The following is a 23699-nucleotide window of genomic DNA, read 5'->3' as shown; positions in this document are numbered from 1 at the left end:
CCCTCTGGGCTCGGGACTCAGTGTGGGCAAACCAGCCACACTCCCCGAAATCTGCCTCTGCTGAGGCCGCTTTTACACCATGCATTTAAAGTACCACACCACCACTCTAAACAGAATCCTGGGACCTGTAGTTTGTTTAGGGCACCGAGAGTTGTTGATGTTTTATTGCATTTTTAATATTCTGTTGGGAGCTGCCAGGGTGGCTGGGGAAGCCCAGCCAGATGGGCAGGTATAAATAAATTATTATTATTATTATTATTAGGCAGCCCCTATTCCCCTCACAAAACTACAATTCCCACAGTGGCTTACAGTCACCTCATGCTTCAAATCCATGACGTGAACATAGCCTCAGTCCTTTATTCTGCATGGTCCACACACAATCTAGCTTAAAGCGGCCCAGACTCTCGGACCAAATGGACCGCAAGAGAACTCCGACACAGAACCTTTGGGCCACGCACTGAATTAAATTCCCATATCGTACATTAAGATGCTTGCAATATATTTAATATTACTAGATATACACAGTTATATTTAATTAAATATATGAAATACACAGTTAATACGTACACAGCAAGGCTATAATAATTTTTAACGTCAATAATTATATACATATTACCAATAATCAGACTTAATTTTTTAGATTTTTAAGGTGTTTTTTTCTTGAGGGCGGCCAAAAAAGGCCGGGGGGGGGGGGCACAAGCAGAGGTTGGACTACCCGAATCTAGATCTTTTGCCCCTTTGTTTCCTCTTGAAAGGCCCTTATTGAGAAACTGATTTTGTTCTGAAAATAAAAACTTGTGGCAGATTGCTTATGTATTACTCTGTGATGTATAAGACAGATGTAAGTTGTCCTGCAACGGGGTGTGTGTGTGTGTGTGTGTGTGTGTGTGTGTGCCCCACACCAGCCCAGTGCAGTTGTGGGTGGGCAGTACATCAAGCTTTCAATCACCAATTCCTTCTTCATTAAGGTTACCAGATTTTTTTCAATGAGTCCTGTTATGTACTGAAGTTCTCACCCTGGGCCAGCAGGGGGATACTGTAGATAGTTTTCACTCAGGTCTGCATATGCAAATAAGGAATTGAAAGTGACGTTCAGTGATTGGATAGTTACAGAAAGTTGTTACTGTTGCTTTGTAGTTGAGCTCTATATAGGCAGGTTGGCTGAACCCTTCAGTTCAGTTCTGTTCTGGCCTGTGAATAAACGAGAGCTGTCTGAAGAATCGCTGTGTGGTCTGATATGTTCACCCACAACTTAACAAATCCAGGGACACTTTTCAGCTTCAATGGATTTTGTATGGGGACTGGTTTGTAAATCCGGGGACGTCTGGTAACCTTATTTTTCAGTCACTTGGGCCCTGGGCAGGGAGAAAAAGGCATGGATAGCCAATCCGGTCAAGGGAAGGTTTTCCAAATGTGTATCAACTTGATGGCAGGACCTAGAATCAAATCTAGATGAAAAGCAGTGTGTTTTGGGTCCGCAACGAGCTCTTCCGGGTCAAGGAAAGCTACCTTTGTGTGTCGCAAACGGGTTAGTGTCTAGGCAGCCAGACGTATCATCAAGTGTTCCTTTGCAACCGCAGTGACAATGATCTGTTTTGACACCCCCCCACCTCCCCCCTTCCCTGCCCCTTCAGGACCTCCTCTTCAGTGTGTGCGGCCTGACTGTTTTCGCCATCGTGGTGTGTACCCTCTCTGCCATTATGTGTTGCATCCAAATCTTCTCTTTCGACATCCTCTATGCGGTGAGTTCCAGAGATGGGCGGCCTGCTCCCAGCTTGCCTCAGATTCACTTGGGAACAATCTGAGCGCTTTCAAAACCTCTCCTTATCCTCTCAAAATCTTTTCAGGGCTGTCTTTCACACCCCCATTGACTGCAAACTCACTGCCAGTTTAGAAATAATAATGTAAATTTATTTTATTTTTTAAAAAAATTAATTAACATTAAAAAAATTTGAATTAACTTTTTTTTTAACGAATTTAAATTCAAAAAAATTCAAAAAATTAAAATTATCAATTTACCCCACCTTTTCCCCTGACAGGTAAAATCTTCATGCAAACTACACATGCATCCTGTGTTTTGTTATGAAATACTACTCTAATAACTTTTCTCAAACCAGCTCCACACAAATTAGGAGTATTTAAGCTTCTCCTAAGTCATCTCTAGCCGAGGTGTGAATGCCTTTACGTAGGGTAATGATGCACCGGTTCTGCTGTGTAGCCAAACAGAAACAAATCTGACACTGATGAAGTTGTGCTGATGTGAACAGCTGGAATGGGGTGAGGTGGGCCTGTGAAATGCACCAGATGTGTGTTGGGGGGAGAGAAACAACTTCACAGCTGATGGCAGATCAGAACGTTTGCCATCCCTGCCATTCTTGTATGCTAAGACAGAGCCCTACCGGCCAATCTTTAAACCCCCACCCTCCTGAAAAAACCCACCCCTCCTGGCAGAATCCGAGACCAGGGAAGAGAGATGGCGGAAGAAGATTGGAAGAAATTTAAGGACTATCTTAGGAAATATTGCAAAATTAATGAATGTTAGAATGATGTTGGTTTAGAAATTAAGTGGTTTTCAGCTGTAATGATTAAGTAAAAAGAAAAGAAAGGTTAAAAATTAAATGAAAATTAAGGGAGAGGATTTGTTGAATTAATAATTAGAAATTGGAATACAGAAAAGGGAGGTATGAGGAGGTCGGGGAAGTAAGTTATAAGAAAATAAGGGAACAAAACCTTATTTGTTTTTAAATAGTTTTTAGTTTTGTATTTTGTTTTTTTATATCTGTTATTTTTTGTGTTTGTGTTTTGTTTTTGCTATTTTTTTTTGTATAACTTTTAAAACTTCAATAAATATCTTTTTTAAAAAAACAACCCACCCCTCACTCACCACTTCCCTTTTGAGCAGTGGGATTGAAAGAAGAATGTTGAAGTTTCGCCCTCCCCTTCGATCTCCTCCTTCAGTGGTAGCATCTACGTTATACATTTCTTTCTTTCCTTTCTTTTTAAAAAGTTCACATCCTGCTTTTTACCATCTAGGTCTCAAAGCGTCTCATCAGAATAGAAATCGAAGCATAATTTAAACCTCAGAAAAGCAATTTCAACAAACAGCACCAGAAAATGTAAAGCCTCAGAGAAGCATTCGTGGTGCAAAGGTTCTCCTGAAATAAAATGGTTTTAATTAGGTGCCTGAAACTCATCAGGGACAGCAGCTTCTGTGACTTCTTGTGGGAGGGAGTTCCACAGAGTTGCACCCACAACACTGGAGGCACAATTCCTTGTGGATGTGTCGTGATTCTGGTCACATGGAAAGCCCCATGGCTTCTTCCAAAGAATCCTGGGAACTGTAGTTGACCCCTTGCGAAGCAACAATTCCCAGCACCCTCAGCAAACTACAGTTCTCAGGAATCTTCATTTGGATGTGACTCTTAGACAAGTTTCCCAGGTTCTGATAAATCCAATTTCTGGGCTTCTTTGGGACTGATGGGTTGCAAATTATGCCCAGGAAACAGACTTAACCCCAGGGCTGCATACCCACCATACATTTAAAGCACACACCCGCTTAAAGAAATCTGGGAACTGTAGTTTGTTAAGGGTGCTGGGAACCGTAGTGTGGCGAGGGATAGACTAAAAGTTCCCAGGATCCTTTGAGGGACGCCGTGTGCTTTAGACCAGTGTTTCCCAACCTTGGGCCTCCAGCTGTTTTTGGACAACAACTCCCATCATCCCTAGCTAGCAAGACCAGTGGTCAGGGATGATGGGAATTGTAGTTCAAAAACAGCTGGAGGCCCAAGGTTGGGAAACACTGCTTTAGACACATGGTGTGTATCCAGCCTATGTCAACAAGAGAAAGGGCTCCTCAGAACATCAGGGGCCTTTCAGATCTTGCCCAACCCCATCACTTACCCTGTTTTCTGTCTCCTTCCACAGCTGTCCCCTCCACGTTCCAGCTCCGTGACGCTGGATTGCACGTCACCCCCGGACACGTTCTTGCAGCATATGTTGGACCTGGAAGAGTTTGTTCCCCCAGTGCCACCTCCGCCCTATTACCCTCCAGAGTACACCTGCAGTTCAGAGACGGATGCCCAAAGGTGTGGGGGGGGGGGGTTGGAGAGGTGGGGGACATAAGAGGGGGAGCCTGGGAGCAGTTTGGGGGACAAAGAGGCTGAGGATGGAAAGAAGTCTTCCTTGTTTTTAAATACAGAGGTACCTTGGTTCTCAAACAGCTTACCGTATTTTCCGCTCTATAAGACGCACTTTTCCCCTCCTAAAAAGTAAGGGGAAATGTGTGTGCGTCTTACGGAGCGAATGCAGGCTGCGCAGCTTTCGCTGGCTTCACTTTGCTGGAGAGCCACTGCGCAGCTTTCCCTCTCTGCGCAGCACCCCTTTAGCGAAGGAGCCCCTTCCGTTTCTCCTCCCGCTTTGCTGGAGAGGCGCTGAGCAGAGAGGGAGAGAACATTTTTTTCCTTGTTCTCCTCTAAAACTAGGTGCGTCTTATAGAGCGGAAAATACGGTAGTTGTCGAACAAATCGGCTCCCAAACGCCGCAAACCCAGAAGTAAGAGTTCCGGTGTGCTGGTCCCAAGGGTTAATCGTGCAGCGAGGTCCAAGTCCAGTCAGAGGTTGACAGTGTGGTATGGAGGCTGTCCGTCAAAGCTGAAGCTGGGTCCAAGGCAGGGAGTCGGGTGAGGTCAGGAACTCTGGCAGAAGAGCAGGACAGGGTGCAGGCAGGAACAGGCTACCAACAACATTGCTCCCGCAACTTGGGACTGGGGCTGGCCGGCTTTTATCTGCCCCGAGGCATAGGGCAGCCCCGGTCCACAGGTGACTCGCCTCTCCTGGCCTGGAGGCGAGCACTCCTCCTGCGGGAACTTAGTTCCCTCTGCCTCTCTGCCCTGAGCCTCTGCAGCTCAGGAGAGGCTGGAGGGTTACCGGACCCAGAGGCAACCTCCTCTTCCCCTGACGGGGCTGAGAATGGAGCACCTGCAGGCAATGGGTCCTCCATCACCTCAGGAGCCAGAGCAGACTCAGCTGGTGCCTGCACCTGAGGATCCAGCACAGGTGCAGACCCTTCAGGCTCAGGCCCCAGCCCCGGCTCAGCTGGTTCTGGAGGCGGGGAATCCTGTGCAGGCTGGGATTCCTCAGGTTCAGCCTCCGAGTCCGAATCCCAGGCCATCACATCCGGTCTGTGAATGTTTTTCGGAACCCAAACATTTGACGCTGCTTCCGCGTCAATCAGAAGCCGCACCTTGGTTTTCGAATGGTTTCGGGAGTCGAATGGACACCCGGAATGGATTAGGTTCGAGAACCAAGGTACCACTGTATGCAGGTTCCTAGTCCTTATTGATGCAAAATGCAGGCTTGAAACTGTACGGATTGTGTGTCTCTCACAGGTGGAGATGGGCTTCAGAGCCTCTCATCTCTTACTTTTTAAAAACTAATACTTCCCCCCCACCCCGCTGTTTTCACTGCATACCATTCTGACCTCCTTAAGGGAAAGAGTGAGATATAAATGCATAACCAAGAAGGAAAGTGTGTCATGGACAATGAGGTTATTATTTCTCCTCCTGACAGCATAACCTACAATGGCTCAATGGACAGCCCGGTTCCTCTCTACCCCACTGACTTCCCTCCCAGTTACGAGGCCGTCATGGGACTCCACGGAGACAGCCAGGTATTACATCGGTACAATTCAAGGCAGGAAGGTCTTCCTTTTGGTAGTGGTGTACTTATGTGTTTGTAGCCCTGAAGCTTGAAGTGTCATGGGGACCCCTTTGCAACCAGCAACGAGGTCTGGGTAGCCCCTGCTACCTGGTTACAAGGGGGTTGTTCCATGACAGATCACCTTTACAATATCTGGGCTATATATATATCAATATATTCCAGGTTCTTTCCCTGGAGGGAAACCAATGTCTTCCTAGAGGAAGTGAAGGAGACTTGAGATGATGATAATAATAATAATAATAATAATAATAATAATAATAATAATAATATATGCCACCCATCTGACCGGCTTGCTCCAGACACTCTAGGCAGCTCCCAACAGAAGATAGTCAAAGCACAACACAACAACATACATTAAAAATTTCCCGATACAGGGCAGCCTTTAGATGTCTTCTAAAAGTCAGAGACCGTTTTACCTCGGTTTTCAAACTCAAACACCGTAAACCCGGAAGTAAATGCTTCGGTTTTCGAATGCGCTTCAGAAGTCGAACTGTAAACACGGCTTCCGTATTGAGTTTTTCGTATTGAGATTTCCATTTTGAGGCTTCCGTTTTGAGTTTTCGGTTTTCAAACGTTTCGGAACTCAAACGGTCTTCCAGAACGGATTACGTTCGAAAACTGAGGTACCACTGCAGTTGTTTATCTCCTTGACATCTGATGGGAGGCCGTTATACAGGGTGGGTGCCACTACCGAGAAGGCCTTCTGCCTGGTTCCCTGTAACTTCGCTTCTCGCAGGGAGGGAACTGCCAGAAGGCCCCCGGCGCTGGACCTCGGTGTCCAGGCTGAGCAATGGGGGTGGAGAAACTCCTTCAAGTATACTGGACCGAGGCCATTTAGGGCTTTAAAGGTCAGCACCAACACTTTGAACTGTGCTCGGAAATGTACTGGGAGCCAATGCAGGTCTTAGGACCGGTCGTAAGCTAGTTTATATCACCTAGCTAGGCAAGTGAGAGGCATGGCTGCAATAAGATGGGACACATTTCAGCCAGGCAAGAAACCTTGAGGAAGGCTTGAAGCAGGGCCTAGTAGGGGGTGCGGCTTGGGGAAGAGTCATGAGGGCCAGAAAGAGAGGCTTGAAGGGGCCGCATTCAGCCCCCAGGGGCGAGGTGTTCCCGAGTTTGCTGCGCACCAACATTTTCTGCCTTTGCTCTGCAGGTGACTCTGTTTGACTCGCAGTTTACAGATACCTCACATGGTCCTTGTTCCTGCAACCGGGTCCCATCTGTTGTCCTCAGTGGTGAAGGTAAGGACCTTTGTAGGCATGCATTCCTAATGATGGACCTGGGTGGACCAGATCTCTGACAGGTACAGTGAGGGGGGAAAGTATTTGATCCCCTGCTAAATTTGCCTGTTTGCCCTCTGACGAAGGAATGACCAGTCCATAATTTTAATGATAGGTTTATTGTAGCTGTGAGAGACAGAATAACAACAGGAAAACCCCCAGAAACCCAGAAGACAAAAGTCAGAGATTGATGTGCATTATAATGAGTGATGGGCGATGGGATAAAGGCGATGGCAAACTTAGACAGCATCTTCAAAAGCAGAGACATCACCTTGCCAACAAAGGTCTGTATAGTTAAAGCCATGGTTTTCCCAGTAGTAATGTATGGAAGAGAGAGCTGGACCATAAAGAAGGCTGATTGCCGAAGAATTGATGCTTTTGAATTATGGTGCTGGAGGAGACTCTTGAGAGTCCCATGGACTGCAAGAAGATCAAACCTCTCCATTCTGAAGGAAATCAACCCTGAGTGCTCACTGGAAGGACAGATCCTGAAGCTGAGGCTCCAATACTTTGGCCACCTCATGAGAAGAGAAGACTCCCTGGAAAAGACCCTGATGTTGGGAAAGATGGAGGGCACAAGGAGAAGGGGACGACAGAGGACGAGAAGGTGGGACAGTGTTCTCAAAGCTACCAGCATGAGTTTGACCAAACTGCGGGCGGCAGTGGAAGACAAGAGTGCCTGGCGTGCTCTGGTCCAGGGGGTCACGAAGAGTCGGACACGACTAAACAACAACAACAATGAGTGAAATAAGTATTTGATCCCCTATCAACCAGACAGATGTCAGGCTACCTGGTATCTTCACTGTATGTAACGAGCTGAGATTAGAGGCACCTGCTGTAAGGGAGTGGTCTTACCTGTAATCCCAGCTCCTTACAGTACCTGTACAAAAGACACCTGTCGACAGAAGCCATCAGTCCAGCAGATTCCAAAGTAGCCACCATGACCAAGACCAAAGAGCTGTCCAAGGATGTCAGGGACAAGATTGTAGCATGTATTTTGATGAAGTGATCTGGAATATTTACTTTGCTGCCCCCTCCCCCACCCCAAAAATTCCTGTGGACACCTGTACTTGGTTGCCCTACTCTAGGCGGGGGAGAAATTTGATTTCACTTCGCATTCAAAGGCCTAATTGGTACTTTGCGGAACTATACGTGAATCCACACTTCAGAATCCACACTTTTCTAGGTTTTGCATTGCATTTCTCCAGTGAAGTAATGTGTGGATGAATATGAGCACCAGATGACTATTTTGATAGACAGTAGATTCATATTTCTGTCTCCTGCCCATCGAAATGTGATTCACCCCATTGCGTTTGTTTTGTTGCTTTCTAAACTATGTGCAAAATGAGAAAAGAGTATTTTTAACAAAATGAAACACGCATGCACTAAGGCAAAATGTCCATAAAAGGCATACACTCGTGTAATGGTTCTAGGGGTTGCTCGTGAGTAAGTTGCCGCCACTCCTGGCTAGGTTGCCTGGTTGAACCCTTTCTCTCTGGACAGCCTTTTACTCATGGCCGTCTCAGTCGCTGGCAGAATCTGTCAGTGGGCGTTTCTTGAACTTCTTCCAGCAAAGAAGTTCTTTGACGCCAAGTCTCCTCCTACTCTCCCTGCGCGGAAGTCTTCTGCGCAGGGAGGGTGTGGGCAGCGGAGTACCCGTGCTCTCCCCACTGGTCTCCGGTAAAGAGTCCTGGAGCCTCCTCTCCGATTCCCCCATCTGCCCCCCTTCTCCACTGGTGTTACGCTGATTTCCTTCCCCAGCAGATGGGCTGCCTCTCTCCCTGCTGGGACCCTCTCCGGCATCCCTCAGGAGCCTTCCCTCCGCCTCTGGCTCTGATGGCAGTTCCCTGACAACTCGTGAAAAGAACACACCCAAAAATGCATTATATGTGGGGAAATTGCTTTCCCAAGATCCACATGATAGGGGGAATTGCATATAAAAATGTGCACACAGGGAATTTGTGCTAGAATGCGGATGAGTTTGATGAGGACTTCACTTTCTTTTTCTTTTTGTTAATAATTTTTATTTGGTTTTGCTTATTTTCATACCACCATACATCCGAAGTTACAAGATTCTCCCAAATCTCTGGACCTCCCACCTTCCCCTCGATGGGTTCTGTTATTAAACCTTTCCTACTGCATCTTTTCAAAACAAACCAAGTTGTTGGTTTTTTTAAGTAACTCCATTATATCCATAGTTCTTGTTACATTACAAGTGTTATTGCAATCGTGCTAAAGTTTTCAGCTGCTTACAGCGACCTTTAAGGTAAATTGTAAATTTCCCCCACTCCTTATTAAATTTTTGGTCTTTCTGGTTCCGGAGCTTTCCGGTCAGTTTTGCCATTTCGGCATAGTCCAACAGCTTCATTTGCCATTCTTCTCTGGAAAGAACAAAGACGGGAACGATAAAAATCCCAAACTAGCATGGGAGAATGGGACCTGAGATGGGGAATATGCAAAACAGAGAGGGCTGCAAATGGACAGATTTAATATTAATATTAAAAATAATTTATTATTTATACCCCGCCCATCTGGCTGGTCCTCCCAGCCACTCTGGGCGGCTTCCAACAAAACACCAAAATACAATAACCTATTAAACATTAAAGCTTCCCTAAACAGGGCTGCCTTTAGGTGTCTTCTAAAAGTTTGGTAGTTATTTTTCTCATTGACATCTGGTGGGAGGGCATTCCACAGGGTGGGCACCACTACCGAGAAGGCCCTCTGCCTGGTTCCCTGTAACCTGGCTTCTTGCAGTGAGGGAACCGCCAGAAGGCCCTTGGCGATGGACCTCAGCATCCGGGCTGAACAATGAGGGTGGAAACGCTCCTTCAGGTATACTGGACCGAGGCTGTTTACGGCTTTAAAGGTCAGCACCAACACTTTGAATTGTGCTCGGAAATGTACTGGGAGCCAGTGTAGGTCTTTCAAGACCGGTGTTATATGGTCTCGGCGGCCGCTCCCAGTCACCAGTCTAGCTGCCGCATTCTGGATTAATTGTAGTTTCCAGGTCGCCTTCAAAGGTAGCCCCACATAGAGCGCATTGCAGTAGTCCAAGTGAGAGATAACCAGAGCATGCACCACTCTGGCGAGACAGTCCGCGGGCAGGAAGGATCTCATCCTGCGTACCAGATGGAGCTGATAAACAGCTGCCCTGAACACAGAATTGACCTGTGCCTCCATGGACATCTGTGAGTCCAAAATGACTCCCAGGCTGCACACCTGGTCCTTCAGGGGCACAGTTACCCCATTCAGGACCAGGGAGTCCTCCACACCAGCCCACAAGCCCTCAAAAACAGTACTCTTGTCTTGTCAGGATTCAAGCTCAATCTGTTGGCCGCCATCCATCCTCCAACCGTTTCCTTTGACCCTGGAAGTGTGCCATTTTTACTAAAATGACGCTCTCTCTCCCCTGCAGCGGTTTCCATGGACAGCGGCTCCCTGATTATGTCGGAGATCGTGGACATTCCCGGCGACAGCAGCCCATCCGAGGACTCCTGCCTGCTGGACGCCAGCGGTTCTGTCTGCTCGGTGGATTACGTCTTGTTCCGCTCCATCCAGCGCAGCCGGGCTGACTACTGCTTGAGCGTGGACTGCGGGCAGTGCGGCCTGCACCCTCAGAGCCCCACCCTGCAGGGTCCTTTTGAGGAGACAGCCCAGGCGCGCCTTCGCGGGGAGCGCTCGTACTCCTGCTCCACGCCCGGCTCCACGGGCTACGAGGGCTTGCGGGAGGCGGGCAGTGCCCATACGCACAGCTGCCAGCGCCTGGAGAGCTTAGGCCAAAGCGCCGGGCCTTGCTTCCCTGAGGTGCGGGTCAAGCCCAAGGCCTCGCTGCCGGGACGCAAAGGCACCGGGCGGCAGCGCCGGAGCAGCGAGGCCTCGTACCGCCTGCCTTCTGTTCGGAGTCCTCTGCTGAGGTCTCACAGCGATCCCGGGATCGTCACGGCCTGCGAGAATGGTGAGTAGACCGGGTGGGAGGAAGTTGGATGCAGTGGCGTAGCGTGGGGGGTGCAGGGGGGCCGGCCGCACCGGGCGCAACATCTGGGGGTTAGGGTTAGGGGGCGCAAATCCACGGGTTAGGGGGCGCAAATTACTTGCCTTGCCCCGGGTGCTGACAACCCACGCTACGCCACTGGTTGGATGGCGGAGAATGTGGGATGGGTGTGTTTCGTTGCGATGTGGACAGATGCTGGGAAAGGATATACAGTGGTACCTCAGGTTACAGATGCTTCAGGTTACTTACGCTTCAGGTTACAGACTCCGCTAACCCAGAAATATTACCTCGGGTTAAGAACTTTGCTTCAGGATGAGAGCAGAAATTGGGCGGCGGCGGCGCAGCAGGAGGCCCCATTTGCTAACGTAGTGCTTCAGGTTAAGAACAGTTTCAGGTTAAGAACGGACCTCCAGAATGAATTAAGTACTGAACCTGAGGTACCACTGTATTTATTAGATATTATCAGTGCTGTTTTTTTCTAGAAGAAGAGGTACTGGAACTCACCATGAGCGCCACCCTTGTTCTCTTATAATGGCAATGGTGCCAGTGGCGGAGGAAGGGGGTGCGGGCCGCCGCCCTGGGTGTCATCACTGGTGGGGGTGTGTGACGAAATGACAAAAATATGAGTTACCATATTTTTCGCTCTATAGGACGCACTTTTCCCCCTTCAAAAATGAAGGGGAAATGTGTGTGCGTCCTATGGAGCGAAGACGCCATAGCCCCGCGACCCTCTCCCAGCTGGAGAAGTGATGCGCGACTATGGCAGCAGCCTCTCCGCTGCACCCTTCCGCTGCTCCCTGACCTGCTCTTTGGGGCTGGTGGTGGGCTTCCCCCCGCCAGCCCCAAAGAGCAGGTCGAAAGGAACCTGAAGCCTGGAGAGCGAGAGGGGTCGGTGCACACCAACCCCTCTCGCTCTCCAGGCTTCCAAGGTAGCCGCCTGAACGCACCTTAAACGGCACCTTGTTTTAGAGCGGGAAAACAAGAGGGGGGAAATCTCCCCCTCTCTGCGCAGCGCCTCCTGCCGCTTCGCTGAAGGGGCGCTGGGCAGAGAGGCGGAGAATTATTTTTTCTTGTTCTCCCCGCTCTAAAACAAGGTGTGTCCTATTGTCTGGTGCGTCCTATGGTGTGAAAAATACGGTAAAGAAAATTGTGCTCATGAAACTTTTTAGTTCAGTCAACAAACGTAATGAAACACGGCTGGCACTGGCACGCTAGCATGTTCTCTTCCTCCTCCTCCTCCTCCTCCTCCTCATTTTTAATTTGTATACCGCCTTTCTATCTTACAATACTCAAGGCCGTTTACAAGCTGAAGAAACGAAAAATGTACATCTTATAACAATCTAATGCAATACAGAAATGTGATAATAAAACATAACTTTAAAATAGGCAACCTCCCTCAAAAAAGTAACATTCAACAATCATTAGAATAGTATAAAATAATAATATCAACATATAAAATTTAAACAGAAATCCACTCAACAGTTACAATAATATCTAAACTATAATCAATAAAACAATGGCAAGCCACAGTACATAAAACGATACAATACACATTGAGAAGCAGAGACTAGAGAGTAGAGCAAGGCAGGTGGAAGAAGGCCTTGCCTGATGGAGTCTGTCCCCTCAGTTCTTCCTCCAGGAACAGCTCCCTTATGAGGACTCCTCGGTCCTCAGAAGGGGTTGTTCATTCATTAGCTTCAGAACCTTTCTTCTGCCCGAACATCACAGCGACCGATGCCTGCACACATCTGCACACTTAGGGATCCGCAGAGTCTGTGCAGTACGTGTGACAGACCTCAGCATTTTGGCTAATCTGCTTTATTTACATGTAAACACACACGGAGCACTGCAACATGGCTCCCTCTCTCCCTCTCTCTTTAGCATCAGACAGCAAAGAGAGAGAACAAAGGACAACAGTCCCACTTCACGGAACACAGTAACACAAACATCCTGTCACTTCCCACTCTGTGGAGTCAAAACATACACCGTCACGTGAAAGACAACAATCCCATGACTGCAATCACGGAGCAGGAATTCTAACACTTAATGCAGGGCCTGCAGTGTGCCCGAGCCATGCGTCTCTCCTGGGAGTGACGTGGTGGCTTGGGGGCCTGCAGGTTCCACACTGCCTGAAATGGCAGCATGGGGCTTGCGTCTGCCCACCGCCTCTCCCTCAGCCGCCCTATAGCTGAGGGGGAGGCGGCAAAGAGGCTCCCGCCCCCATGCAGGATAAGTGTGCCGGACCGGGCACCCCAGCAGCTAGCTATGCTGCTGAACGGTGCCCACCTGGAAAAAACAAACCAACCTCTGGATATTATCCTTCCTTCCTCATGTTTGAGTTCAGCAGAATTCCATCCTTTTGCAGCTTCAAAGAAAACTTGGCCTAGTTTTAGCCTTTTGGTTTGAGTAATCCAGGACGCTTTAAGGCAGACTGGATTTTCCTGGCATGTCCCCTCCTTAAAATGACAAGCACACAGTCTCGTAAAAGGTAACATTAACATTTACTTTCTCGGAATACTTGTTGAAGAGTAACCGGTACAGCAGCTTTGGTCAGGCAGGCTTCAATTGGTAATTCAGCTACCAAGGCATACAGTGGTACCTTGGGTTACTTACACTTCAGGTTACAGACTCCGCTAACCCAGAAATATTACCTCATGTTAAGAACTTTGGTTCAGGATGAGAACAGAAATCGTGCTCTGGCAGCGTGGCAGGAGGCCCCATTAGCTAAAGTGGTGCTTCAGGTTAAGAACAGTTTCAGGTTAAGAATGGACCTCCAGAACGAATTAAGTACTTAACCCGAGGTACCACTGTACTTAAGTCTGGCTTAAAACGTAGTCTGAGCTTGGAGCTCAAATATGGCAGATGTCGTCACGTTGCTGGCACAGCGGAAAGAGATGTAAAGAAGGAGAGGACGTGCCCAGGCAGGTAGGAGAATATATAGCTATGCCGCCCCCCGCCAGTGTCAGGGCACAGTAGGATTGTATCTCACCAAATTCTCTCTAGCAGGCTTACAGGAAAACTCTGTGAGTTCAGCTCCCTTTATGTACCTATCTAGCAAAACACAAATTGTTGGTTTGTCTGCATCTTAAACATCCCATACGTGCTGTTTTCAAGGCCATGGTTTCTCACAAGAGTATGTGCTATGTATTATTGCGTCCCCCCCCCCCCAGCATTTTTGGGGTGGGATCTCAGTGCGAAATCACTCAAGATCACAGCACTCAAAGTGGCCACCATGTTCGCACTCAGAAAAATGGGATTTCCCGGGTTTTCCCCCCACGGGACGCTTGCATGGTATGTACCTCGAGATGCTGGGGATTGCATCTGGGATCTCCTGAATGCAAAAGGTGTTCTCTGCTTCTGAGCTACCGAAACGCCCCCATTTAAAACCATTTCTTTCCCGCCTTTCATTTCCTCACTCCCCACCAGAAGCGGACTTCCAGGAGGTATTCTGCGCCAAGGCGTCGGAGGAGGATGGGCCCAACTCCTCAGCAGATACAGGTGAGGGAAGTAGCTTGCTTTGGTAGCCATCTTTGGACCTGGCTGTTTGTGATCAGGCAGATCCAGCTGAAGGTGCTGGCTGCTGAAACTGAGTGAGGTTGCTATCTTTGAACCTGGCAAATAATGAGCCAACAGGTACAGGTTGAGGTCAGCGACTGCTTGAATCATGAAGACTGCCAACTTGGAATCCAGACAGTTCCCACCCACCTGTTCCTCCGTGCAGATAAAACATGTCAGGAGTTCAAGGAGTTAATTGCCCTCACAGGATGTCTTGTCTCTAGTTACATCATTTTATTTTAAGACACAAGGCAGATGATTAATGACAAATTGCCTTGAGTATTATTACTAACAGTTTTTGGCATCATTCTTCTTACGAAAGTGTAGTAAGTCTGAATGCTGTACTCATTCTTACTACAGTGCAGCCTAAAACATTGTGAACACGCTCATCCTTGCATGGCAACTGTGATCTTCAGAAGGGGCACCGCTGAGAGTAACCACCTGCCCCAGCAGTGTCTTTAGCCTGCACTAGAAACTGGACTTTTAGTGTTGCAGCTTCAGCCCTCTGTAATCAATTAACAGCTGAAATGAGACAGGTGTCTAGCGCCTTGAAATCGAGGTGGTTATTGTAAACACTGTACGTTTAAGAAGTATTTCCTGCTCCTGTGACTCGGGGTCCTTCCAGACCTCCTCCTTATTGTCTCTCCATAGCTATTTGGGCTCATTATGGTGTCAGGAAGGTTATGCAGACGACTCCTCACGTGTGAGCGATCTACTTGTGTGTAACGGAGCCGGGAACCTAGAAGTGGAACCCAGAAGTGGTGAGCACTCTGGAGAGTCCTTGTGGCTCGTAAGGAGACCCTCCCCCAAAGACTCGGGCTCTGGGGAGGGTCTTCTCACGAGCCACGGTGTTCCCCGCTTTCATGCGTTCCACTTATGCGTGCAGGGGCCCTGAATATAAACCCCTTGTAAGTGGGGAGGTCCCACTTCCAATATTGTTTTTGCATGAAGAAGTTTCAGGGCGGACGTATTGCTTATTTTCCACTTGGTTCGTGTCCCATCACAATCCCAGTGGGGTGCCATCGCGGCTGCCCCCCTGCCCGCACTGGGTGCCACGCCCCCAGGATGCGTGCCATGACCCTACGGGTGGCACGCCCCGCCCCCAGGACGTGTGCCAACCCTGCCCCCACCTGCTCTCCGCCCCCCCCCCCGGTGCCGGAGCATAAAGCTCCGCCACTGTGTCCCATAGCATCCTGCAGAAATCACACAACCTCTGATACCCCTGTGTCCTGTACCCCACCATCAATTGTGATGTTCAGAGGTAGAGTGCCTCTGAAGATGGAGGCTCTTATTAAAGGTAAAGGGTAAAGGGACCCCTGACCATTAGGTCCAGTCGTGACCAACTCTGGGGTTGCGGCGCTTTATTGGCCGAGGCAGCCAGCGTACAGCTTCCAGGTCATGTGGCCAGCAGCACTAAGCCGCTTCTGGCGAACCAGAGCAGCGCATGGAAACACCGTTTACCTTCCCGCCAGAGTGGTACCTATTTATCTACTTGCACTTTGACGTGCTTTTGAACTGTGAGGTTGGCAGGAGCAGGGACCGATTAATGGGCGCTCACCCCGTTGCGGGGATTCGAACCGCCGACCTTCTGATTGGCAAGTCCTAGGCTCTGTGGTTTAACCCACAGCGCCACCCGCGTCCCGGAGGCTCTTATTACCTGCCATTAATACCTTGCCTCCCTCCTTCCTCCCTCCCTTCCCAGGGCCCTGCTCGGAAGCTAGCCTTTTACACCCGTCATTCTGCGAGCTGCCCCTGCGGGCTCGCTTGGCAGGGAAGGCCAAGCTGGAGGTGCCACGGAAAGCGCCGCTGCAGCACCTCTCCAAGACTGGCACGCGCTCCCTGGGGGACCTGAAGGTGTGCCGTGGGACGCGTGGGCTCGTGGCCCGTTTCCTGCACAGGTCCAAGCGCAACCTGGCTCTGGCGGGAGCAGAAATGGCAGGGCGAAGCAGCACCCCGGGGCGCAAGCAGGTACGGAGGGCAAAACAAGTTTTCACCAGGTAGTGGAATTTCCTATGCTGTTTATTTTTTGTTTCGCGTGAACTGGAGTTCTTATCAGCTTAGCAGTCACGGTGGCTGGTGGGACGGAAGGCAAGTAAGTGAAGATGATGATAATTAATTTATTACTTATATCCCACCCTTCTGACTGAGTTGCACCAGCCAATCTGGTCAGCTCCCAATAGAATACAGTGGTACCTTGGTTTATGAACTTAATCCATTCTGGAAGTCTGTTCTTAAACCAAAGCGTTCTTAAACCAAGGTGTGCTTTCCCATAGCAGCAGGGCACTCAATTCACAAATGGAACACACTCAACGGGAAGCAGAACATGTTCTGCTTCCAAGGCAAAGTTTACAAACCAAAACACCTACTTCCGGGTTTGCAGCGTTCTTAATCCAAGTTGTTCATAAACTAAGCTGTTCTTAAACCAAGGTACCACTGTATAATAATAATAATAATAATAATAATTTATTATTTATACCCCGCCCATCTGGCTGAGTTTCCCCAGCCACACTGGGCGGCTCCCAATCAAGTGTTAAAAACAGTACAGCGTTAAATATTAAAAACTTCCCTGAACAGGACTGCCTTCAGATGTCTTTTAAAGATAGGATAGCTGTTTATTTCCTTCACATCTGAAGGGAGGGCGTTCCACAGGGTGGGCGGCAGCACTGAGAAGGCCCTCTGTCTGGTTCCCTGTAACCTCACTTGTCGCAATGAGGGAACCACCAGAAGGCCCTCGGCGCTGGATCTCAGTGTCTCAGTGTATAAGAAACACAGCAAGACATCAGACATTAAAAACTCCCCGAGTTGGGAGAGCATGAGACTTTAATCTCAGGGTTGTGGGTTTGAGTCCCATGCTGGGCAAAAAGATTCCTGTGTTGCAAGGGGTTGGACTAAATGACCCTTGTGGTCCCTCCCAGTTCTACAATTTTCTGTTCCTTTTTGTTATCTTCATTTGAACAAGAATTCTTTTGTTTTGTTTTAAGAAAGCCCTTTCCCTCTAATAGTGGGGTAGGAGAGCTGGGCGGGGGGGGGGGGGAATTAACATCTAGCAACCCATGTGCCGCTTTGGTTTCAGATACTACATGGGTAAAAGATAAAGGGACCCCTGACCATTAGGTCCAGTCATGGCCGACTCTGGGGTTGCGGGGCTCATCTCGCTTTTTTGGCTGAGGGAGCCAGCGTACAGCTTCCAGGTCATGTGACCAGCATGACTAAACCGCTTCTGGCGAACCAGAGCAGCGCACGGAAACGCCGTTTACCTTCCCGCCGGAGCGGTACCTATTTATCTACTTGCACTGGTGTGCTTTCGAACTGCTAGGTTGGCAGGAGCAGGGACCGTGCAATGGGAGCTCACCCCGTCGCGGGGATTCAAACCGCCGACCTTCTAATCAGCAAGTCCTAGTCTCTTTGGTTTAACCCACAGCGCCACCCGCGTCCCGATACCACATTGGTAGACTAGTCTAAATAAGCCAGAGGCACAAATTGCCAAGGCCCTTTAGCGGCTAATTTACCAGAAGTAATGTATTTAGCATTAACTCTGGAAAAGTATACTCGATTCTGACCAAACTTAGCCTCTGGAGCTACTTGTAAACTGCCTGTGTGCTATCCCCCCCCCCCCAAAAAAAATCTCCCCCCCCCCTGAAATAACAAATGTAATAAATTAAAATCCACCCACAGTGGATGGAAACAGGAAAGGACCCATCAGGAAGGACTCCATGCTTAGGATGTCAAAGGCAAAAATATAACCCCCCCACCCCCAGTTTTGAAAGGCTGGGAAACCCCCATATGATGTGGGCCATTTCAGGTATTTAAGGAGGCAAATTAATGGTGCTGACTAATTAGGGTTAAACATCCTAATTGCCCGAGCCTTAGGGAACAGCTCTTGAAAGAAGGCAATAAAGGAACTGAACCAGCTCCTGTTTAGGTTTCACAATGAATTCTTCCTTGATTAAATCCCGGGTATGTGGGAGGCTGCTTCAGAAATTGAACACCCCTTCTGACTTTTCCCTGGGAGTAAGCCCAAGTATAAGGTCTACCCTCATCAATACTCCCTGATCTCGTGGCGCAAATTGTGGAGGTTAGTTTGACGATGCCCTGTCTTTGCTGAGTGTTCCTTCAGATTAGATTGCAGGGGAGTTATACAAGAACAAACATTGCACTGTTTTCACATGCCTTCCTGTTAATCTTTCATGTCTTCCCGTAAAACACGCTTCAGCTCATTTCGCCATCCTTAATCGGAATGTTAAATATCTGGTGTTGTTTTTGCAAATGGATTTGTTGCGGTCGGTGACAGAATAAGCCCATCCTCTTTAGTTGCGCAAACCTAAATTTCTGGTAAGTGCTTTAACCCCTCCCACAAAAATCCCGAGAGACTGTGCCTATGCTGTAAATTTAAAGCACATTTCCCCACCCACAAAGCATCATGGGAACTGTAGTTCGCCCCACACTGGTGTGCAACGCCCAGTACCCTGAGCAAACTACAGTTGGAGGGAGGGAAACAAATACAGGGGTACCTCGGGTTACATACGCTTCAGGTTACAGATGCTTCAGGTTACATACTCCGCTAACCCAGAACCCGGGTTAAGAACTTTGCTTCAGGATGAGAACAGAAATTGTGCAGCGGTGGCGCTGCGGCAGCAGGAGGCCCCATTAGCTAAAGTGGTGCTTCAGGTTAAGAACAGTTTCAGGTTAAGAACAGACCTCCGGAACAAATTAAGTACTTAACCCGAGGTACCACTGTAATGTGTGCACAGCCATGATGTGGAGGTGGCTTAAAATACGCGCTGCTCTTTTTATCCCTCAACAACAGCAAAGCAGGAATAGACATAAAGCTGAAAAAGCATTGGCCACAGACACAGCCGGCTTCCCAGAGTTGTGCCATCTTGGCTAAGATGGCTCCTTTCTTGACCCTTGCTACCAGATGAAGAACTTGTTGTTTCTGCCCAACTCATAGACCTGAGCAAAACATAGGCAAGGCAAGGGTTAATGGCACAGCAATTGCATTGCATGGTTTAAGCCAGGGGTCAGCAAACTTTTTCAGCAGGGGGCCGGTCCACTGACCCTCAGACCTTGTGGGGGCCGGACTATATTTTTTGGAGGGGAATGAACGAATTCCTACGTCCCACAAATAACCCAGAGATGCATTTTAAATAAAAGGACACATTTTACTCATGTAAAAACATGCTGATTCCCAGACCGTCCGCGGGCCGGATTTACCGTAGAAGGCGATTGGGCCTGATCCGGCCCTCAGGCCTTAGTTTGCCTACTCATGGCTTAGTGTGAGCTGAGATGTTGAGCCAGCAAGTGGCACCTTGGTGAAGTATACCTGAAGGAGCGTCTCCACCCCCATCGTCCAGCCTGGACACTGAGGTCCAGCGCTGAGGGCCTTCTGGCGGTTCCCTCACTGCGAGAAGTGAGGTTACAGGGAACTAGGCAGAGGGCCTTCTCGGTAGTGGCACCCGCCCCGTGGAACGCCCTCCCATCAGATGTTAAGGAAATAAACAACTACCAGACTTTTAGAAGATGCCTGAAGGGAGCCCTGTTTAGGGAAGCTTTTAATGTTTGATGTTTTATCGTGTTTTAATATTCTGTTGGGAGCCGCCCCGAGTGGCTGGGGAAACCCAGCCAGATGGACAGGGTATACATACTAAATAAATTATTATTATTATTATTATTATTATTATTATTATTATTATTTTGCAGAGTGGGGTGGGCACAGCAAACAACACACACATATATTAAAATTGCTTTGCAAAAGCATTATTAGTGAAAATAATGTAGAAAAAAGCTATATATGTGTGTGGGTGTGTGCGTGTCTATTTTCTACGTTATTTTCACTAATATCTGTATTTATTTTATTAAATTTCTATACCGCCCTTCATCCAAGGGTGGTTTACAGCACAAAGACACATAGCATAGTAACGAACAAGAAAACAACTGTGACATAGGTATCTCTGTACTGTACCCATTAATTAGCTGGAGAACTGCGTTGCAAAATTCGGAGAACTGTGAATTTGGAGAGATGGCTCCATGTATTGCTTCAGAAGGTATTTGCTAGGTTCGCCTTTGAATGCAGACTGAACTGAATCCCTCCCTCCTGTTAACAACGCAGTATCTGAAAATGCAACGCAGCCGGCTTAGCTTCAGGCTCGTGGAGGGTGGGGAGGCGAGCAACCGCCAGTATAACCTCTTGTGCAACAGCTGCTAGGTCTGCATTTTTGGAGCAGGAAGATGGGAAAAAAGAAGTATCCCTGGAGAAATATGTCAAACAGCCTGTGGGGATGTGAGCAGCTCTCTCCATGGGCCCCTAAGACAATTTTTTACTTTTCTGCCTCACCCGCCTAAAAAGAAGAGCTGAACTTCTGTGGCGAACCTCTCTGAAACAAGTCTGGCTCTTTTAGAATAATAATAATTTATTATTTATACCCCGCCCATCTGGCCGGGTTTCCCCAGCCACTCTGGGTGGCTTCCCAAAAAATATTAAAATATTGCAATACATTTAGCTGCTAGAAGCCATGATTCCTGTTTTGAAAGCGCCGCTTGCCAATCTCTCTGTGAGGTCAGAGCTGCTCTCCTTTTAGTATGATTTCTCTTTTTAAAAAAATTTATTAATATTATAGAGTACAAATTAGAAAAAATACAAATATACATTTTATACAATTATATTTTTTTTAGTACGATTTCTCAAGCTGCACGGCCAAACCCTAGCACTACTAACAGGGTTCAAGGGCAGGGAAGAAAATTGCAGCTCTGGCTTCATCTTCCTTTACAGGCTGTCATTTTGTTTTTCTCTCAGGTGCCCAGGCAGAGGCTGGAGCGAAGCTCTCCAGAAGGGATTCACCTGCAGAGCTGCGGGGACCTGAGCTCCACCTCGTCCTTGCGGCGCTTGCTCTCTGGCCGCCGGCTGGAGCGAAGGCGCCCCCACAGCCTTAGCGGACTCGTCCGAGAGAGCAACCTGTAAGAGGGCGTTTAATGTGCGTCTTCCCGATGCCGACGATTGGGGCTGCTTCATGACTCGGGCTTCGGATCAGGAAGCCCAGGGCTAGATTTCTGGAGGAACTGGATTGGGGCCCCTGTAGCAAAAACAAGCAAAAAACCACCCACTCTCCCACCTCAGTCAGGAAGACAGAAGAAAGGAATGCAGCGCGCAGGAGTTCCGCCCTGCGGAGAGATGGTGCAATGACCAGGTGTTGATTGATGGGCTTGTGAGAAGCATCGTTCTCATCCGCTCTGCAACCTCCTCCAGGTTGTGTGGCGTGGGAAGGAGCACTCACTCTCCAGTAACGCCCGAGGGCTTGTACGATGGGGAACGCTGGCAAACGCAGCGGCCAGCAGCACTCTTGGCTCCCGCAAATTGACCTGTATATATCCAAGGAAATGTTGACTGCCTGCCAGCCAGCTGCGGCACGCAGCGGCAGAGGCGGACGCCCTTGCACAGGGCAATGAATCGCTTCCCCGCATCCTGATGATTCACGGCGTTGTGTGGCGGGGTGTGTGTGTGCATGGCAGCCGCTGTCCCGTCTGAAGAGATGTGTGCCCAGGAATCCCGCTTGCCCTGGCAAAGGTTTCCTTGGCACGAGAAGAGGGCTGGGGTGGGAATAATCTCAGCTCTTCTATGCACATTTAACTGACATCACCAGGGATTTCCCTGCATGGCCATCTGAGAGGTACTCTACCTGGACTTCTCACCTCCAGCTGCTGCTCCCCCTCCCACAGCCCCCTGTGCACACACGCCATGCCCAGGAGCTCAGCTGCCCTAGCGTATCTGTAACAACAAACCCTTTGCCTACTACTGATACCTCACTTTTAGCTGTGCCTTTGATTGACTGTTTGGTTGGTTGCTTCCCAGGTGCTGGGACAGGGCCAGATAAATTCTCTGGAATCACTTTGGAGAGAAAGAGAGCTTCCCACTAGGGTTGCTGGGTCTCCCAAGACTCGTAAAGACCAAAGCTGGCTCATCTGCCCCAAAGCTGCCTTTTTCTCACAGTGGCCCCAAACAGAGATGCCTTTGGGACTCCCAGAAAGCAGGGCATGAGAGCAAGAGCCATCCCTCTGCTGCCTCACTTCTGCCCTGCAAAAAAAAAAAAAAAATAGACTGCCTCTAAGCCTGGAGGTTCCACTGATAGCCACCTCCTCCTTCTCTAACCTCCTTTTAAAGCCATCCAGTGACACAGAAGGAGCTGAGCATAGGAGCTTAAAGGGTGAGGCCTGGCCACTGGTGGGGCAAGATGGGGCTTAGCATTGTACGGTGTGGGGTGGAGCAGAGCAGGTCTGGCTCCAGATCTGAGGCGAGCCCCAGCCTACCCCAGTCTCGTGTCATGAGCGTATTTTTCCCAGAATGCCCTCCAACGACCCTGTCGTGGGGCACTGTGGGAATTTTGTTTCAGCGGGTGGCAGGCAGCTATCAAACCACCACAGGGTTTCTGGCAACTGCGGTCAACCCTGTGGACATGCGGGGGCCTCAGCGGCTGCCCTTGGGTGCTGAGTGCTGGCACCAGCCCTGGGCAAAGGATGGCACATCTCAGGCGGCAGGGGGGTGGGAGTCAAGTTACACCTGCTGCCACTGTGCAAGAGGAGTCAGAGCGAAGAACAAAAAGTTCTCAAGTCAAGCAGCGACTTTCCCCACTTCCTTCACTTGACCCTGACCCCTTCTCATACTGTTCTATTTTACTCCTCACCTCCCGTTAATAATTCGGATTAATCATCTACTGTCACAATCAATAGGAAGAATTGAGCAGACAAATAAATGCTATCTACATTGTTAACAAGGGACATGGGTGGCGCTGTGGGTTAAACCACAGAGCCTAGGGCTTGCCGATCAGAAGGTCGGCAGTTCGAATCCCCGTGACGGGGTGAGCTCCCGTTGCTCGGTCCCTGCTCCTGCCGACCTAGCAGTTCGAAAACACGTCAAAGTGCAAGTAGATAACTAGGTACCTCTCCAGCGGGAAGGTAAACAGCGTTTCGTGCGCTGCTCTGGTTCGCCGGAAGCAGCTTAGTCATGCTGGCCACATGACCCGGAAGCTGTACGCCGGCTCCCTCGGGCTATAAAGCGAGATGAGCGCTGCAACCCCAGAGTTGGCCACAACTGGACCTAATGGTCAGGGGTCCCTTTACCTTTAGATTGTTAACAGTTTCAGTTAACAAGCATTCTTCCTT

General features: G+C 49.0%; 1 protein-coding gene across 4 annotated transcripts in view; it reads left to right on the top strand.

Moving 5' to 3' along the window:
- ENTREP3 (endosomal transmembrane epsin interactor 3) overlaps positions 1-23463 on the top strand; it is a 35881-nt gene extending 12418 nt beyond the window's left edge. For all 4 annotated transcript variants that reach the window (XM_083715687.1, XM_083715686.1, XM_083715689.1 and 1 more), the window contains exons 6-13: positions 1635-1742; positions 3925-4085; positions 5568-5667; positions 6874-6961; positions 10416-10955; positions 14418-14489; positions 16249-16514; positions 21340-23463. In XM_083715687.1, coding sequence (XP_083571813.1) covers positions 1635-1742; positions 3925-4085; positions 5568-5667; positions 6874-6961; positions 10416-10955; positions 14418-14489; positions 16249-16514; positions 21340-21504 — 1500 coding nt within the window. In that variant the 3' untranslated portion in view covers positions 21505-23463. The remainder of the gene's footprint in view (positions 1-1634; positions 1743-3924; positions 4086-5567; positions 5668-6873; positions 6962-10415; positions 10956-14417; positions 14490-16248; positions 16515-21339) is intronic.
- The last annotated feature ends 236 nt before the right edge of the window (positions 23464-23699 follow it).

The sequence above is a fragment of the Podarcis gaigeae genome, assembly GCF_964106915.1.
Source record: "Podarcis gaigeae genome assembly, chromosome: 16".
Classification (NCBI taxonomy): Eukaryota; Metazoa; Chordata; class Lepidosauria; order Squamata; family Lacertidae; genus Podarcis; species Podarcis gaigeae.
This window is presented reverse-complemented; position numbering and strand designations above follow the sequence as displayed.